The 19185-nt window shown below is 51.0% G+C and overlaps 1 protein-coding gene across 5 annotated transcripts in view; it reads left to right on the top strand.

Annotated features, from left to right (window-relative positions):
• Nucleotides 1–19185, top strand: part of POLE (DNA polymerase epsilon, catalytic subunit) — a 56623-nt gene that overhangs the window by 1974 nt on the left and 35464 nt on the right. For 3 of the 5 annotated variants that reach the window (XM_035258266.3, XM_054239158.2, XM_035258267.3), the window contains exons 2-23: nt 727–868; nt 1334–1414; nt 1822–1866; nt 2001–2093; nt 2371–2525; nt 4582–4723; nt 4857–4937; nt 5630–5737; nt 6582–6692; nt 6959–7044; nt 7259–7378; nt 8934–9066; nt 9292–9405; nt 9733–9945; nt 10237–10344; nt 11575–11703; nt 11777–11879; nt 11969–12115; nt 12819–12964; nt 15564–15712; nt 17269–17361; nt 17548–17692. In XM_035258266.3, the coding sequence (XP_035114157.3) occupies nt 727–868; nt 1334–1414; nt 1822–1866; nt 2001–2093; nt 2371–2525; nt 4582–4723; nt 4857–4937; nt 5630–5737; nt 6582–6692; nt 6959–7044; nt 7259–7378; nt 8934–9066; nt 9292–9405; nt 9733–9945; nt 10237–10344; nt 11575–11703; nt 11777–11879; nt 11969–12115; nt 12819–12964; nt 15564–15712; nt 17269–17361; nt 17548–17692 (2644 nt within the window). Of the gene's footprint in view, nt 1–726; nt 869–1333; nt 1415–1821; nt 1867–2000; nt 2094–2370; nt 2526–3750; nt 3867–4581; nt 4724–4856; nt 4938–5629; nt 5738–6581; nt 6693–6958; nt 7045–7258; nt 7379–8933; nt 9067–9291; nt 9406–9732; nt 9946–10236; nt 10345–11574; nt 11704–11776; nt 11880–11968; nt 12116–12818; nt 12965–15563; nt 15713–17268; nt 17362–17547; nt 17693–19185 lie in introns of those variants that run through there. The other 2 variants (XM_035258269.3, XM_078337830.1) reach the window with 2 other exon arrangements.

The following is a 19185-nucleotide window of genomic DNA, read 5'->3' as shown; positions in this document are numbered from 1 at the left end:
TGTGTGTTATCCCCATTTTTCTGATGTTTTACTGTTGCTGGTTTAAAAGTCAGATACACGGCTCAGACAAAACAGTTTTGGGAGGAAATATGCTCCCAGTGAGGAGTTTTCTAGTCCACTGAATCCAACATATATTAATAATATATAAATGTATATAATTATGATTACTGTTTATGTTAGTATTCTGGTTAGAAAGTTGAACAAGTTTTGAAGGGCCTGCCCTAATTGTATTTTTCCCATGAGTCCTTTCATTTTAATACGCCTTTTTACCAAACTCGGGGTTTTTCAGGAATACATATCTGAAACACACTAGGTGGGTTCAGTGTTGCAGAAGTAGGTGGGATTGGCCAGGCATGGTGGCTTTACCACCTGTAATCCTAGCACTTCGGGATTTACCCCTGTAATCCTTGCACTTTGGGATTCCGATATGGGCGGATCACCTGAGGTCAGGAGTTCAAGACCAGCCTGGCCAACATGGTGAAACCCCATCTCCACTAAAAAATACAAAAATGTCAGATGTGGTGGCGGGCACCTGTAATCCCAGCTACTTGGGAGGCCAAGGCAGAAGAAGCACTTGAACCTGGGAGGCAGAGGTTGCGGCAAGCCAAGACCGTGCCGCTGCACTCCAGCTTGGGTGACAGAGTAAGACTCTGTCTCAAAAAAAAAAAAAGAGAGAAGTAGGTGGCATTTCAAACTGTAACCACTGGGTTTCTTTCTTTCACTCAGGGATGATGGCCCCACTTCCTCAGTCTCCGCACTCAAGCGCCTGGAAAGGAGTCAGTGGACGGATAAGATGGATTTGCGGTTTGGTTTTGAGCGGCTGAAGGAGCCTGGTGAGAAGACAGGCTGGCTCATTAACATGCATCCTGTAAGCACTGGCGCTTTCCCTTGGTCCTTCTCCCTCCCAGGAGTGTGGCTGTATCCCTTCTTGTCATAGCATGGTCCTTGTCCAAAGCGGGACACTTTGGGGAACTTGTCTGGTGAAGCAGTAGGGAGATGTGATGGCTTCCAGCTCTCCTCCTTTCCTCTTTAACATCATTGAGGGCCATGAAAAAGTCACTGTGAGAAGCCGGAGGTGATGGCCCTCGCTTTTAGCCATCAGAATAAAGCTTTCAAGGATTATAAGGGGAAAATTCCAAGAAATCCCCATTTGGAGGCTCTTAACGACGTGGTTCTTGTGAATAAGGTGGTAGTGTTAATGTAGGGGTGGAATGAAGACCTAGATGAGGGGCTTTGTTTCTAAAGTGCTCAGTTTCCCAAAAGGTAGGAGGAAAAGGGTCCTTACACTGTGTAGAGGGCGATCTTGTGCCTATGTTGACCAATTCTCTTGTAGACCGAGATTTTAGATGAAGATAAACGCTTAGTCAGTGCAGTGGATTACTACTTCATTCAAGATGATGGAAGCAGATTTAAGGTAAGCCCAAGAAGCTAAAACCCACTTGCAGCAAGCAGCTGGATCCAAAATGAGGGGTGTTCATTTAGCTCTGTGACTGTCAGGGAGGTCGTGGGAGGTTTCTAGTACACAGCTGCCCATAGCCCACCAAAACTCAGGCCCCCGGAGGCCCCATCCTTCATCATTTAAGATGTCCTGAGAGAGATCAGTTTAGGAAGACTCTGAACGGTGAGCAGTATTGTGTCTTAGATTCTTGCCCCATGATAAGTGCACATCCTAACTTCCTGTTATGCTTTAAGAGCTACCAAGGTCAAGGCTACCCTGGCTCTAGGCTGTTCGTGGACTATAGGAGCAAGCAGTCTGTTTTCATTTTTCTCTCCTTTTTTTTTTTCTCTCATCATTCCTGGATGGGTTGGTGACTCTTACAGGTGGCCTTGCCCTATAAACCATATTTCTACATTGCAACCAGAAAGGTAAGTGTGTTGTATAGATTCAGGTCTGATGACCTGTGTGTGTCATTCTGTGGTGGGCTTTGCAACTGGGAAATAGTCAAGGAAGGAAATGTGTTTTACCAACGGAAAGCTTTTTTATTCTGATCCTCATTTAGGGTTGTGAGCGAGAAGTTTCATCTTTTCTTTCCAAGAAGTTTCAGGGCAAAATTGCAAAAGTGGAGACTGTCCCCAAAGAGGATCTGGATTTGGTGAGTATCACCCAGACTTTCCAGGGGTAAATGAGTCCAGGTTCCACATTGTCCATGGCAGGTGAGATTGGAAGAGGTGGAAATTCAGGTCATCTGTTGGGTGATGGGGCAGTATGGGGAGCATCTATAAAACTTCTTTCAAAGAGCTCTAGTGGTGTTAATTGGTACCACATGCAAAGTTGGACAAAGTGCCTGGGAGTCGTCAACTGTTTGACTTGTGTGTTTACCTTTGAGTGTTTGCCCTCTAAACAGTGAGCACAATCTCTTCACATTGTAGCCAAATCACTTGGTGGGTTTGAAGCGAAATTACATCAAACTGTCCTTCCACACTGTGGAGGATCTTGTCAAAGTGAGGAAGGAGATCTTCCCTGCAGTGAAGAAGAACAGGGAGCAGGATCATGCCAGTGACACGTACACAGCTATGCTTTCCAGGTAAACTTTGTTCTTGTGAGCAAAGTATCAGCTGGTTGAGAATGACAAGATGGGTAGGAGACAGGAACAATTAGCAATAAAGTTACCTTAATGGCTGGCTCTGTTTGATACGGAAAACTTGAGCAATTAGGTAGAGATTTCTATATGTTCTATGGTAAATAAATAGCTGCTTCGCCTATAATCCTAGCACTTTGGGAGGCCGAGGCGGGTGGATCACGAGGTCAGGATATCGAGACCATTCTGGTCAACATGATGAAAACCCGTCTCTACTAAAAATACAAAAAAAATTAGCTGGGTATGGTGGCGCGTGCCTGTAATCCCAGCTACTCAGGAGGCTGAGGCAGGAGAATTGCCTGAACCCAGGAGGCGGAGGTTGCGGTGAGCCGAGATGGCACCATTGCACTCCAGCCTGGGTAATGAGAGCGAAACTCTATCTCAAAATAAATAAACAAACAGCGGCTTCACAGGTTATGTTTTATTTTATGTGTTAGCTCTCTTTTCCCATGTAGGGGTGGGTTTAATGGCTCTAAAATTGAGTGCTTGTAACAGTAAAGTCATTTTACAGGGAAATGATCCTTCATCCTACTGCCCTAACACAATCCATCTATGAATTTCATTAAGTGCTAAGATTTACACAACACAGCTTCTCCAGAGAACCTTGGATATTGTCTATAGAAATGTAAGTTTAGAACACCAAATGCTGTTCGTCAAGTATTTGAGCATCAACAGTAATAGGATGCGAAGTAACAGATTAGCAAGAGAAAATCTTGAGTAATTAAGTTTGGATGACTTCAGAAGAACCTACCTTATCCTCTGACGAGAGAAGATCAATTTGGGATCCTGAACAGCTCTACAGTCCCTACTCTGATTCCACCTTCCCTGGCAATGCCATAAGTTACTTTTGAAATATTGGAAGGTGTAATCAGAGACTTGAGTCTTCAGAGTCCTGAGTCATATCTGAGACTCATCTGTCTTTTCCCCCTGAATAGGTCATTCAGTATTTGAGCTTATGAGCTGATAGTGGCTGCCAGGGTGGGCCACATCTTTGGATGTGGCAGAGACCCATGCATAGGCTGTACAGTGCCGAGGCCTGCTCTTCAGCCTGCATGAGGCAGCCTCCTCAGTAACAGGACCGTAGTCAGATGGTCATGCCTGGGTGCTCTCCTGACTGGCAGTACTTAATGTTTTCTTTCTTTTTTCTTCTATTATTTATTTCGAGACAGGGTTTTGCTCTGTTCCCCAGGCTGGAGTACAGTGGTGCAATCATAGCTCACTGTGGCCTTGAGCTCCTGGGCTCAAGCAATCCTTCCACCTCAGCGTCCTGAGTAGCTGGGATCACAGGTGTGTACCCCGTGCCTGGCTAATTATTATTATTATTGTTATTTTTTGTAGAGGTGAGTCTCCCTATGTTGCCCAGGCCTGTCTTGAACTCCTGGGATCCAGCAGTCCTCCTGCCTCCCAAAGTGCTGGGATTAGAGGCATAAGCCCCCATGCTTGGCCGTGTGTATATATTGTTTTTTTTTAGCTGGGGTGTAACTCACATCATATAAAATGCATACATCTTACACTGAATTTTCTCCTGTCTGTATAGTTATCACCCCAGCCATTCTTTTTTCTCTCTCTCTTTTTTTTTTGAGACAGTCTTGCTCTGTTGCCCAGGCTGGAGTGCAGTGGCGCAATCTCTGCTCACTGGAACCTCCGCCTTCCAGGTTCAAGTGATTCTTCTGTCTTAGCCTCCCAGGTAGCTGGGATTACAGGCGTGTACTGCCACACCTGGCTAATTTTTGTATTTTCAGTAGAGACAGGGTTTCATCGTGTTGGCCAGGCTGGTGTCGACCTCCTACCTCAGGTATCTGCCCTCCTTGGCCTCCCAAAGTTCTTTGATTGCAGATGTGAACCACCGCACCCAGCCCAACCCAAGCCATTCTTAAAGGAAGGACTGCCCTGGTCATTGAAACCACCTCAGTTTACCTTTTGTGTTTATTCACTTTGAACTCTGGCCTCACCTCTTCCAGGCTGTGGCAGTTGAGTTAGTTGCTCTCTTTTTAATTCCTAGTGTTCTGCAAAGGACCAGTGTCATTACTGATGAAGAGGAAGCCTCTAAGAAGATAGCTGATCAGTTGGACAACATTGTGGACATGCGCGAGTACGATGTCCCCTACCACATCCGCCTCTCCATTGACCTGAAGATACATGTGGTGAGTAGGGGGCGTGGTTGGGTTGCTGCTCATGAATTTCCTAACAGCCAGGAGATGATCACTATGGATGAATCCACAGAGGAAGAGACTTCCCTGGAGTATAACTCTAGTTAACACGCTGTGTGTTTTGCAGGCTCACTGGTACAATGTCAGATACCGAGGAAATGCTTTTCCAGTGGAAATCACCCGCCGAGATGACCTCGTTGAACGACCTGTACGTTTTGGCTTATATTACCTTCATCCTAAACTTCCTTGTTCTGTGGAGAGAATACTCTTCAGTGCAGAAAAGTGAATTTGACTCAGATATGTTTGCTGCTGTTTCCCGCAAATACTTTCTTAAAGGAATTAGAGTTTCATCAGAACATCATTTCGTTTTTTGTTGTATGTCACCGCATGACATCAGTATTTGAGCTAAGCAGGATTTGGACATTTGAGGGAAAGCTGGGACTTCCATTTGAGTCGTTGATAGTGAAGTGACATCGTAACAATGGATTTGTAACTAGAAGGCCTTGGTTTGAGTACAACTTTGTGATCTTGGGAAAGTTTCTGTATTCAGTTTTCTCTTTTCCAAAATGAAGATATCATCTCTGTGCCACAGTGACCTTTCAGGATTGTGGTAACATCAGAATGAGGTGATGCCTTTTAAAGAATTTGTCTACTGAAGTTCTGTAATTTTAGACTTGTCCTGTGATCAGCTGATCTTTTTGGTATGTAAGTTTTCATACCATAGAGAGTCGTGATACTCTTGATATAGGTTGGTCAGTCTCAAGGTCCCTGTCCCAGCTCTTTCAGAGCCCCTTGACTCTTTTAGCGACCAGAGGGAGGTGGAGCAGGCCAGGGGTGGGTGTTCAGGGAAACCTAATGGGGAGCTCAGAGCTTGGCTTTATGCTTATTTTGTCACCACAGGACCCTGTGGTTTTGGCATTTGACATTGAGACAACGAAACTGCCCCTCAAGTTTCCTGATGCTGAGACGGACCAGATTATGATGGTTTCCTACATGATCGACGGCCAGGTAAGCATGTGGCAGGCTCCTGGGGTGGGGGCCTTGTCTGCTCCCCAAACTAGAGCAGCATCTGCCCCACAGTTAGTGTTTGTTGAGTGAATAATAAGTTAGTGAGTCCAGGAATGGGAGCAAGGAAGCTGTTCCGACATCAAACTGTACCCTCTCCTTTCCAGTGGGACTCCAGACATGGAGGGTCTCTTCTTGGGAAGCTTAAGGCGCTTTCACGTTGCTGTGGACTTCTTTGTAGTGAGACTCTTGACAGAGTGTCTGGGCAGTGTGGGGAGGCCATGTCTGGGCTCTGCTGTGGACTTCTTTGTAGTGAGAGTCTCTAGGCAGAGTGTCTGGGCAGTGTGGGGAGGCCATGTCTGGGCTCTGCTGTGGACTTCTTTGTAGTGAGAGTCTCTAGGCAGAGTGTCTGGGCAGTGTGGGGAGGCCGTGTCTGGGCTCTGCTGTGGACTTCTTTGTAGTGAGACTCTTGACAGAGTGGGCAGTGTGGGGAGGCCATGTCTGGGCTCTGCTGTGGACTTCTTTGCAGTGAGAGTCTCTAGGCAGAGTGTCTGGGCAGTGTGGGGAGGCCATGTCTGGGCTCTGCTGTGGACTTCTTTGTAGTGAGAGTCTCTAGGCAGAGTGTCTGGGCAGTGTGGGGAGGCCATGTCTGGGCTCTGCTGTGGACTTCTTTGTAGTGAGAGTCTCTAGGCAGAGTGTCTGGGCAGTGTGGGGAGGCCATGTCTGGGCTCTGCTGTGGACTTCTTTGTAGTGAGAGTCTCTAGGCAGAGTGTCTGGGCAGTCTGGGGAGGCCGTGTCTTGGCTCTGCGGCCTCTGACTTGTGTTGATTGCTAATGAACTTCCCTAGGGCTACCTCATCACCAACAGGGAGATTGTTTCAGAAGATATTGAAGACTTTGAGTTCACCCCCAAGCCAGAATATGAAGGGCCCTTTTGTGTGTTCAATGAGCCTGATGAGGTGAGGAGGTAGCACTTGAGACACTGCCTGGTATTTTGGGAAGGAGGGGCATGCGGCTCTTCCAAGGCCTCAGGTATTCCGTTGGATCAGAACTATAGCTCCACGAGCTTTGTGCTTAGGCTGTGACCCTCTTTCCTGCCAGAGACTAGGGCGGGGGGAGGGAATAAGGGCCAACATGAGGCTGCTGCTTCTGAATTTTGGGAGAGGAATGTGGAAATAACTTGAAGACAAAGAGTAGACCTCGGACTGCTGTGACTTGGGTTTAGGCTCATCTGATCCAGAGGTGGTTTGAGCATGTCCAGGAGACCAGACCCACCGTTATGGTCACCTACAACGGGGACTTTTTTGACTGGTGAGTCTCTGTCTTCTCTGAGTAACTGGACAGCATTTGGGAGGGAGGGCATTGCCTGGTATGGATGGGCTTCCCATGCCGACTGAGAAGGTGGCTCCAGGTTCACTCTGTACCTCCCATGTCTGGTTTCCTCCCTGGGTCTGAGGGAGGAATGGAGGAAGGGGAATTAGAGTCTGACTTGCCCACTTGCTTATCTGTCCTCTTTTGAACCCAGGCCATTTGTGGAGGCCCGGGCAGCCGTCCACGGGCTGAGCATGCAGCAGGAGATAGGCTTCCAGAAGGACAGCCAGGGGGAGTACAAGGCACCCCAGTGCATCCACATGGACTGCCTCAGGTAGGGGCCACAGGGCAGCATGGCTCGTCACTGCCATCTGTGAGCAAGATCCAAAGTCCGCTTGCAGACTGTGCAGTTGACACATCTCTTATGGGAGGAGGGTGGCCTCTGAGAGGCCATTTCAGGTCACCAAGAGGACGGCAGCTGCAACCCTGCTGGGGCCCGGGATGGGCTGTCTTTGACTGTTGGCTGACAATTCGTCAGTGTCCAGGCACATGGAGTATCAGTCTCTGGGCTGGGGAGGCTGCTGGGAAGACACACTCAGCAGACAGGTCCCCAGCTAGGACCTCATGGAGGGACCTGCTCTGCCAGGCGAGGTTGGGATGTGGCAGCCAGGCTGTCCCACAGGACAAGCCCCACAGGACAAGCACAGATTCCAGATGAGCAGGGGTGTGCAGCCAAGAGGTGGAGACAATCACGGCTCCTGGGGGCTCTGGCATGTCTGGTTGCGAGGACAGGTGGATGTGGAATTTCCAAGAGAAGGAGGCTGGAAGGGAAGGGTCTCCATGGGCCTCTATACTGGTGGGAGGTGGATTCATCCTGACCATCACGGTGCCAGTAGAGCACTTGAAGCCTGAATGCGTTTCTATTTAGCTCTGATGTTTGGCTCTTAGGTTGGAGAGGGAGGCCAGGAGGCTGGGGCTGGTTTAGGGTGACAGTGTGACAGTCGTGATCCAAGGCAGGGGGTGAGTGGCCCGAGGATGCAGAGTCTGTCATGTGGGGCAGGGACAGAGGGAGGCCCAGGATTGCTGGTTCTCAGGAACAGTGTGGCACCTGGGGTTTTTGTGGCATGCGTGGAGATGGAATGTGTATAGAATGGGCTTGAGGTGAGAGGTGACCCTGCTACTGATATGCTAGCCTGGAAGTTCCACCCAGATAGGGGCCCTGAAGATCACCACGAGGCTTGGTTTGGGCTTGCACTGTGGATTGGGACTCACTGGCACGCACGTCTTGGTGAAAGCTTGGGTAGTGGATGAACTCTGAAGGCAAGAGGAGGAGGCCGCAGGGGCAGAGACTGGACGTGGCCCCCGAACAGCTGCCCCAGGGAAAGCATCTGTAGGGAGGAGGTGGAGACAGGTTCCGGGTAGAGTGTGGGGGCCTTCTTTTCTTCATTTTTATTTTGCATTTATTTTATTTTATTCTTCTTCACGTCTGATCACATGTTGCCTTCTATTAAAGGACGGTGGGCTTGAGTGTTTCGGTGCTGAAGGGACAGTGTGAGGAGAGAAGCTCAGTGTGGTTGACAACTAGGCCCCAAGGCTGCAGGCCTGAGGTTTTGGGGAGAGGCCATGGGCTCTGCCAAGGGTGGGAGGAAGGCGAGGGCCTGAAGGACCGGTCCTGGGGCTTCCTTGTGTCGTGGATAGGCCTTTGAGATTAACTAGATCTGCATGAAGGGTTTTCACGAGGGGCCTACACCATGTGCGTCCTTGGTGTGAGGCTCCTGGGTACCTGTTAGGACCTTGCATCCGTCTGTGTGGTGCCCAGTTTTGCTGGTTCTCAGGGGTTCCCTGGCTGCGTGTTAGAATCCTGGTTTCTGTTCTCATTCTCCTTCCAGGTGGGTGAAGAGGGACAGTTATCTTCCCGTGGGCAGCCATAACCTCAAGGCGGCTGCCAAGGCCAAGCTAGGCTATGATCCTGTGGAGCTGGACCCGGAGGACATGTGCCGGATGGCCACCGAGCAGCCCCAGGCACGTGAGCCACATCCCGGCTCCCCTTTCTGCCGTGTGTGTGCACGTGTGCCAGCCCACTCCACCCAGCAGGCTGCGCCTCCAGGACACACGTGTTTTGTCCTGTGCCCATCTCCTTGCTGTGTGTGCAGCAGGCTGGCCAGGCCAGGCTTTGCTTTCTGTGCTTCACACTTGACCGTGGGCTCCTGGCTTTGATGACTCTGTTCTCTGGCGTTCTCTCCTTAGACACTGGCCACATACTCCGTGTCAGATGCTGTCGCCACTTACTACCTGTACATGAAGTACGTCCACCCCTTTATCTTCGCTCTGTGCACCATTATTCCCATGGAGCCCGACGAGGTTAGTATCTCCTCTCCTCTCCTGTCAGCACCCTGGCCTCCTCAGCCCTTGCCCCACTGTGCATGCACCGGAGCTGAATGGAGCTGGGTGTCCCAGGAGTGCTGGTGCCAAAGGCAGCAGTAGAATTCTGGTGTGTGATGTCAGGGATGTCCTTTGGGAATTCTTGGGCCCTGGTGTGAGGAAGGAACCACAGGAGGCAGAATTTGCAGCCATTTACTACGAGATTTCCTCCTTTCATGCCGAAGTTCACTTTAGGTTCCTGGCCTTTGCCTGTGAATCAGGGCCTTTGGTGCAGCTTTTGGCTGGAACCTCTGGTTTCTCTTGTAGGTGCTGCGGAAAGGCTCTGGCACACTGTGTGAGGCCTTGCTGATGGTGCAGGCCTTCCACGCCAACATCATCTTCCCCAACAAGCAGGAGCAGGAGTTCAATAAGCTAACGGACGACGGACACGTGCTGGACTCCGAGACCTACGTGGGGGGCCACGTGGAGGCCCTCGAGTCTGGGGTCTTCCGCAGTGATATCCCTTGCCGGTTTAGGATGGTGTGCTTCTTCCCCGGATTCCGTTTCTTCTGTGGTGGGACCCAGAAGCCCCAGGGGCTTAAATAAAGCCCCTTCTCCCCATTCTATCCCATGGCCCCCTCACTGGGTGTGGCTTATCTGGCCCAGCTCCCCGCGGGGTTTCTTTAGGGCAGTGCACTGCAGAGTGCGCACATGAGTCCTTCCAGAGCTTTCTCAGGCACATCCGGCCGCTTGCAGCCACAGCGTCAGACCTGAGGTGGGCTAGTGGGGGTGTGTTCCCCTCTGACCTGTTGTCTCACCATTGTCTGCCAGAATCCCGCTGCCTTTGATTTCCTGCTGCAGCGGGTTGAGAAGACCTTGCGTCATGCCATTGAGGAAGAGGAGAAGGTGCCCGTGGAACAAGTCACCAACTTTCAAGAGGTAACCGTCCAGGAGGCAGGAAGAGCTAGTCTGTGTTCGTGCGCCTTCTTCACAAACCACATCTTTCAGCAGCACATTTGTTGTGCACCTGCTGCGAATGGTGCTGTGGACGGATGACACAGGGTCTCTGGTGGGACAGGGCAGTCATGGTTGTGACGTGCTGTGGACGGATGACACAGGATCTCTGGTGGGACAGGGCAGTCATGGTTGTGACGTGCTGTGGACGGATGACACAGGATCTCTGGTGGGACGGGACAGTCATGGTTGTGACGTGCGATGCTGTCTACCGAGGTCGGAGGGCTTCATGAGAAGGTGGGGTGTGAGCTGCTCCTGAAATGTGGTCACATGGCAGGTGGGCCCTGGTGAGATGTGTCCATGCCCCGTTTTAAGGCATTGGGACTTTATTTCGGAGGCATTGAAGGTTTTTAATTTTATTTACTTTTTGTTGTTGAGACTTAAAAATGACAGTACATTCCTGCAAATGACAGGATTAGTGACTAAAATCTGTTCACATAATGGTTGGAGAAAGCACCACTTAGGAAGTGTGTTATTTGACTGGAGAGGGAGGCACCAGTTTTTTTGTGTGGTCTGCGCTCCTCAGGATGTGGCGCATCTCATTTCTTTTGAGATGGAGTCTCACTATTGTCAGCCCGGGCTGGAGTGCAATGGCACGATCTCCGCTCACTGCAGCCTCTGCCTCCCGGGTTCCAGCAGTTCTCCTGCCTCAGCTTCCCGAGTAGCTGGCCTTGACCTCATGGGCTCAAGCAATTCTTCTACTCCAACCTTCCGAGTAGCTGGGACTACAGGTGCTACCATCACATACAGCTAATTTTTTATTTTTATTTTTGTAGAGATGGGGTCCCACTGTGTTGCTCAGGCTGGTCTCAAGCTCCTGGGCTCAAGTGGTCCTCTGGCCTTGGTCTCCCAAAGTGCTGGGTAAATTGTAGGCATGAGCCACTGCACCTAAAAAATCCTTGGCCTAAGGGATTTTTTTAATACTGAGGATAATTTGGTGTTCAAGTGATTTTCTTGTAAGACTCTACCAAATTTAATGTATTTCATAGAAGCAATGGCAGCCCTTCTTAACTTTTTTCTTGTGGTTAATTTTTGCTTTATTTAGATATTTTTCAGTGTTTTCTACTCCTGAATGTCTAACATAGGATCCGGTAAACTGTAGCACATGAGAGAAGCTTGGTCACCAGCCTCCACTGAGTTTCACTTTCTCTGCAGTTGTGTGATCAGATTAAGAGCAAGCTCGCCTCCCTGAAGGAGGTTCCCAACCGCATCGAGTGTCCACTCATCTACCACCTGGACGTGGGCGCCATGTACCCCAACATCATCCTGACCAACCGCCTGCAGGTGAGGCTTACTTCCTGCGTCAGAGATGGAGCTCTCTCTGCCCGAGCCCTAAGTGCTTTCTCACCCCTCGCAGCCCTCTGCGATGGTGGACGAAGCCACCTGTGCTGCCTGTGACTTCAATAAGCCTGGAGCGAACTGCCAGCGGAAGATGGCCTGGCAGTGGAGGGGCGAGTTCAGTGAGTGGCGGCCGCCTGGGTGGGCACTCAGTGGGAAACGGGTGCATCTGTGTCTCCTTTTGAACTTGCTCCCATTGGCTTCTTCCCAGTGCCGGCCAGCCGCAGCGAATACCACCGGATCCAGCACCAGCTGGAGTCAGAGAAGTTCCCCTCCTTGTTCCCAGAGGGGCCAGCTCGGGCCTTTCATGAACTGTCCCGTGAGGAGCAGGCGAAATATGAGAAGAGGAGGCTGGCGGGTGAGTGCCTGGGCGTGCTCGTGGCTGTCAGATGTGGCTCCTGCTCCCACTTTTTGTTCTCGCTGGACTGCATTGTTCATCCCAGCTGGGGTGCAGAGGTGTGGTCAGAGCAGACCAGAAGCCGCTCTGGGTCACTGTAAGCTGTGCTCTCGCTGCAGGGTCCTTGATTTGCTTCTCCTTCAGCAGGTGTTCGACACTGCTGTTCTGTGGTCTTGGTGTTCTTGGCCTATTGCTACACCTGGGCTGTCCTATTTCTTTCTTTTCTTTTTTTTAAACGGGGTCTCACTGTCACCTAGGCTGGAGTGCAGTGGTGCGATCTTGGCTCACTGCAGCCTTGACCTCCCAGGCTCCGGCAATCCTCCCATCTCAGCCTCCTAAGTAGCTGGGACTACAGGTGCGTGCCATCATGCCTGGCTTATTTTTTGTATTTTTTGTAGAGATGGGGTCTTAACCATGTTGTCCAGGCTGGTCTCAAACTTCTGGGCTCAAGTGGTTCACCTGCCTTGGCCTCCCAAAGTGCTGGGATTGCAGGTGTGAGCCACTGTGTCTGGTCACCTTTTTCAATATGAGGAACTAGCAGTGTATCTGAGCTGTTGCTCCTTTGTGGTAACATAGAAGTCATGTTCTTCAGCACCCCTGTACCCCAGCTCCCTCTGCTCTGGGAGACCTCACCCACCTGCTCCACCCTCTCCATTGTGCTTAGATTACTGCCGGAAAGCCTACAAGAAAATCCACATCACCAAGGTGGAAGAGCGCCTCACCACCATTTGCCAGCGGGAAAACTCCTTCTACGTGGACACCGTGCGTGCCTTCCGGGACAGGCGCTATGAGTTCAAAGGGCTCCACAAGGTGAGCTCTGAGGTGCTGCACGCTTTGGCCTCTGAGGGCAGTTTAGGTCAGCTTGTGAAGTACATTCTTGGCTCCCTGCCTGGGATCCTCTGAGCAGGCACTTGCACTTGGATGATAACATGCCGTTGTTTTTCACTTGGAAGAGGTGATGGTCATGAAGGACGCAGGCCATTCGTCTGCCCTGGTCCCAGGCCCCAGAAGGATCCTGAATGATGGTAATTCCTGAAGTGATTCTTTAGAGCAGGGGTCAGCAAGCTACAGCCGGCCACCGTTCGAGTAAATCACATCTTAGGGAACCCAATCGCCTTTGCCTATTGTTTGTCTCTTTTTGGCTATCATGGGAGGTGAGGAGTTCTGAGAAACTGTAAGGCCATCACACCTGTGGTCTTTACCATCCGGCCCTTTATTTTGCTGACCCCTGATTAGACCAAGTAGAGGGAATTTTAACTGACATATTTCAGCCTGTAGGAGCAAGGAAAATGCATAGCAACACCTCAGTTTTGATACCAGCGGGTCATTGTGTTGTATTTTTTTTTTTGAAATGGAGTCTTGCTCTGTTGCCCAGGCTGGAGTGCAATGGTGGGATGTCGGCTCACTGCAACCTCCACCTCCTGGGTTCAAGCAGTTCTTTGCCTCAGCTTCCTGAGTAGCTGAAATTATAGGTGCCCACCACCACACCTATCTTGGCCAGGCTGGTCTTGAACTCCTGACCTTGGCCTCCCAAAGTGCTGGGATTACAGGTGTGAGCCACTGCACCAGCCACAGGTTATTGTTTTATATCTGATCAGATTGAGTCATTTTTTTCTGAGAGACCTTCACTATAGACTCAGCACGGCCCCTGCTGTGTGGCCCCCGGCATCCTGCACTGCCCTGCTGAACTCACTGTCACATGTTCTTTTTTATAAATAGATATAGTGTGACATTTCGTGTTTTTTTTTTTTTTGGAGGGGGGATGGAGTCTCACTCTGTCACCCAGGTTGGAGTGCAGTGGCATGATATTGGCTCACTGCAACCTCTGCCTCCTAGGTTCAGGCGATTCTTCTGCCTCAGCCTTCCGAGTATAGCTGGGACTGCAGGCGCGTACCACCACCCCCAGCTAATTTTTGTGTGTTTTTAGTAGAGACGAGGTTTCACCATCTTGGCCAGGCTGGTCTCAAACTCCTGACCTTGTGATCTGCCCACCTCTGCCTCCCAAAGTGCTGGGATTACAGGTGTGAGTCACCGTGCCCGGCTGACATTGAGTGTTTTTAAGTGCTCAGTTCAGGGGCAGGAAGCATATTCACATTGTTGTACAACTGTCACCACCATCTTTCTCTAGAACTCTTCACCTTCTTCAATTGAAACTCTTGTCTGTATTAAGCAATGGCTCCCCACCTCCTCCCCCAGCCCCTGGCAACCCCCATTCTCCTTTTTGTCTCTGAATTCCACAACTCTAGGGATGTCCTGTAAGTGAGCCATGCAGTATTTTTTATCTTTGTGGCCTTTTCACTTACATGATGCTTTCTCTTTCTGAGACGGGATCTCTATCACCCCAGTTGCAGTACAGTGGTATGATCTTGGCTCACTGCAGTCTCTACCTCCCAGGCTCAAGTGATCCTCCCACCTCAGCCTCTCCAATAGCTGGACTACAGGCGTGCCACCACGCCCAGCTGGTTTTTGTAATTTTGGTAGAGACAGAGTTTTACCATGTTGCCTGGGCTGGTCTCAAACTCCTGAACTCAGGTCCTCTACCCACCTCAGCCTCCCACAGTACTGAGATCACAGGCATGAGCCGCTGCACCCAGCCTTAGCATGATGTTTTCAAGATGTATCCATGCTGCATTTCTGTAAATGGCTGAGTAACATTAATTGTGTGGATTTGTCACATTTTGTTTATCCCTTCGTTCATTGATGTTCACTTAGGTTGCTTCCCCCCTTTGGCTATTTTGAGTAATCCTGGTTTGAACATGGGATGCAAATATGTCTTCCCATCTCTGTGTTTGGTTATTTTGGATGTGGTACCCAGCAGTAGAGTAGTTAGATCGTATAATTCCACATTTAGCTTTTAAGGAGCTGCGGTACCATCTCACTTTATTTTAATTGAGCAATTGCTAAGTTACTTGTTCATCTGTCTTGCTCATCAAATAAACACCAAAGGTGTAGCAGTTGTGCCTCAGAGTACAGTGGAGTTCCCAGCACATAACAGGAACTCAGTAATTATCTTCATGAATTTGTTTTTGTTCTTTAAATACCAAGCCTTTGAAAACCTTTTCTCCTGTTGGGTGGGGAATTTGCTAAGACATCTGCGGTCTTAGCTGCATTTCTTTATTGATTGATTTTACCAGGGATCTCCTGAATAGCTCTTGTTTCCTAGAAAGTGTGCTGAAGTGTTTAGAGACATCAGGCCGTGAAATCTACAGTGTTCAAGTGATTCTGTCAACACAGAGACAGACAGAAGAAAGGAAATGTGACAGTTGGCCAGTCTAGGAGAAGAGTGTACAGTCTTCATTGTACTGGTTTTTAAGGTTTTCTATAGATTTGAAAATTTGCAAAATATTGAAAACCTGGACCATCGACTTTGTAGAATCTGTGGTGTGCTCCATGTTCATGTGCTTCTCAGGTGTGGAAAAAGAAGCTTTCCGCGGCTGTGGAGGTGGGCGACGCGGCCGAGGTGAAGCGCTGCAAGAACATGGAGGTGCTGTATGACTCGTTGCAGCTGGCCCACAAGTGCATCCTGAATTCCTTCTATGGCTACGTCATGCGCAAGGGGTAGGCGGGGCCCGGGGCTGGGAGAGGCTTACAGGAGGAGTGGGTGAGTCAGCATTCTGGGCGGCTTCAGCTGTAGGAGGCGGTGCTTGGAGGGCCCTTCATCCCATTCAAGGAATATTGGAGGAAGGAGGCTTTGGGCTTGGGGGGTTGCTGAGAGGTTGATGAGAGTTGGAGAAATGTTGGAGGAAGGAGGCTTTGGGCTGGGATGGGGCTGAGAGGTTGGGGAGAGTTGGAGAAATGGAGGAAGGAGGCTTTGGGCTGGGGTGGGGCTGGGAGGCTGGGGAGAGTTGGAGAAATGTTGGAGGAAGGAGGCTTTGGGCTGGGGGGAGCTGAGAGGTTGGGGAGAGTTGGAGAAATGTTGGAGGAAGGAGGCTTTGGGCCGGGATGGGGCTGGGAGGTTGGGGAGAGTTGGAGAAATGTTGGAGGAAGGAGGCTTTGGGCTGGGGGTGCTGAGAGGTTGAGGAGAGTTGGAGAAATGTTGGAGGAAGGAGGCTTTGGGCTGGGATGGGGCTGAGAGGTTGGGGAGAGTTGGAGAAATGGAGGAAGGAGGCTTTGGGCTGGGGGTGCTGGGAGGTTGGGGAGAGTTGGAGAAATGTTGGAGGAAGGAGGCTTTGGGCCGGGATGGGGCTGGGAGGTTGGGGAGAGTTGGAGAAATGTTGGAGGAAGGAGGCTTTGGGCCGGGATGGGGCTGGGAGGTTGGGGAGAGTTGGAGAAATGTTGGAGGAAGGAGGCTTTGGGCTGGGGGTGCTGAGAGGTTGAGGAGAGTTGGAGAAATGTTGGAGGAAGGAGGCTTTGGGCTGGGATGGGGCTGAGAGGTTGGGGAGAGTTGGAGAAATGGAGGAAGGAGGCTTTGGGCTGGGGGGTGCTGGGAGGTTGGGGAGAGTTGGAGAAATGTTGGAGGAAGGAGGCTTTGGGCTGGGGGGAGCTGAGAGGTTGGGGAGAGTGGGGTCCACTGACTTTGAGGGTCTGGGTGTCCGTGAGCCATGTGTGCTGTGGGATGTATGTTCAGTTGCCATTTTCCAGTGTGTTTATGTCTCACAGTGTGGATCCTCACTCGGGGACTTGGAGAGTGTCAGTCAGTTGCTTCACAGCATGTCTGTGTGTCAGGGAGGGGCAGAGAAGTGACTGCCAGGAGGGGAGGGTGGGACCCAGGCTGGAGGAAGGTGGGGCCTGGCAGGTGGGCCTCGGCTTTCTCTGAGAAGCTCAAGGTGAGTGTGGGGCTTGGGAGAAGGTGTGAAGATGGTAGAGAAGACATGAATGGGCCTGGGTGGTATTGAGAGTCCTGCTGAGGCAGGAGTCCTGAGCAGATGCAGTGGCGCACCCTGCACCCTTCCAGATCCTTCCTGAGCCATGCTGCCTACGAGTGGGGACAGAGAAGTGTCTTTGGGCAGAGCCAGATTCCACCTTAGTTTTGTCCTGGTTCACGCACATTTGGCTGCTTCCTTTATCTGTCCATGTCTTGTCTCTGCCTTCCTCCTCCCCACTCCTCACTGCCTCTCATACTCTCTGGAGGGAGCCACACCAACCCCACCCACCAGGCTGTGATGTCTTCTCAGGGCTCGCTGGTACTCCATGGAGATGGCCGGTATCGTCTGCTTCACCGGGGCCAACATCATCACCCAGGCGCGGGAGCTAATCGAGCAGATTGGGTGAGTGCGGAAGGGCAGCAGTGGGGCTGGGAGCAGATCCTGTGGGCAGGCGTGGTCAGGAAGGAGGGAGGGAAGGCTGGAAGGCACACAGTGGGTGGGAAGGAAGGAGAGAGGGAAGACTGGAGGCTGCACACTGGGCAGGAAGGAGAGGGGAATTCATGACCTTGCTCCTCTCTTTCTCTGAAGGAGGCCTTTGGAGCTGGACACAGATGGCATATGGTGTGTCCTGCCTAACAGCTTCCCAGAAAATTTTGTCTTCAAGACAACCAACGTGAAGAAGCCCAAGGTGACCATCTCCTACCCAGGTGCCATGTTGAACCTCATGGTCAAGGTGAGTCTGGGGCATGTGGTCCTGGACCACCGGCTGGCCTGATGCCAGTGCCCTGATGTCACTGACTCTGTAGCGCCTCACAGTGTACGTGCCTTCCTGGCACCCAGCACCGCCCACATTGCTTTTCTGTAGCCTGAAGACCATGGTCAGAAGGCATCAAGTGATTCTACTCCTTTCTCTCAGCATGTATCACCCAGACTTTTTTGCTTTTAGCTTTTTATTTTGAAATCAATTTAAACTTGCAGGAAGTCACAAAAATGGGACAGAGAATTTCTGTATTCCCTTCAACCTGCTTCCCCTAACACCAACCTCGCCTAAACCATGGTGTGCTTGTCAAAACTAAGAAATCTGCATTGGTGCCCCTGTAAGTGCACCACAGGCCTCACCTGGGTTTCCCGTGTTCCCAACACAGCCCCTCCTCTGTCCCTGGACCCCGGCAAGGACCCACGTGGCTCCGACTTGTCCTGTCCTGCTCCATGCTCACGTCACAGCCTCACACTTCAGTGCTGCTGGCCAGGCGGTGGTTGGCTGTGCCTCGATTTGGGGTTAGGTGTGATTTCTCTTGATTAGACTGAGGTGATTTGGGTTTTTGGAGTTACTCCACAGGGGCAACTGGGCACCTCCCCACGTTCTCGGGTGCATCGTGCTGGGTTTGTGGTTGTGTGCCTGTGGGGCACATTAGTGTCCTGTTTGAGGGGCTTCTGCAGGCCTTGCTGTGGCGTTCCTGTGCCCCCTCCTTCTGCGGCCCTTCAGTTGTAAAGACACACCTGATAGGGAGGAATAAGCATCCCTGGAGCAGCCTGTGTTTCTGGACATGCATTAGAGCCACTGCAGCAGCAAACACATAATGGTGGAGCGGGTGCTTTGAGACTGAGCGTCTGCAGTTGCCCCGTAAGCTTCTGCCCACGGTGTTAGCGTTGCTGGTGGGCTGCGCCTACAGCAGTTATGCCTGGGGTTGCCTGTGGTGGTTTTTCTCTGGCGGTTTCTGTTTCCTCTATTCCTTCTGCTGTATGGATTGAGATCCTGTAGGGAAGTGTTATCCTTCTCTCCCATTTGCTTTCATTGTCAGAGTGGACATCCCGGGGTTGTCGTTCATAGGACCAGAGGGGCTTGCTGCTGGGGCCTCCTCCTGGCTTGTCATGTGTTCTCGGGACCCGCCCTCTTCTGGTGTTTGTTTCTGGAGCACTTTCCTACTTCTTGGAGCTGTAAGATTCACCAGCCTCATCTTGTGTTTTCCCTGCTCAAACCTGGAATCAGCCAGTTCTCCAAGAAGAATGGTGTAAAACGCGAGATGGGGCGCCGCCTGGGCTCACTGTTCATGGGATGTCATAGCCTCCAGCCTCTCACAGTGGAGGGAGCCAGGAAATACGTCTCTAGTAACGCATGCACACAGAGCTGTTTGTTTCTGCGTCTGCCTGCCTGTCTGCATGGATGCGTTTAAACACGTAACGTGAGTCTGTGCCCCTTTCCTCGGTAGTGACTTCTTTCTCCTC

Source organism: Callithrix jacchus, chromosome 9 (assembly GCF_049354715.1).
Source record: "Callithrix jacchus isolate 240 chromosome 9, calJac240_pri, whole genome shotgun sequence".
In the NCBI taxonomy this organism is placed as follows: domain Eukaryota; kingdom Metazoa; phylum Chordata; class Mammalia; order Primates; family Cebidae; genus Callithrix; species Callithrix jacchus.
This window is presented reverse-complemented; position numbering and strand designations above follow the sequence as displayed.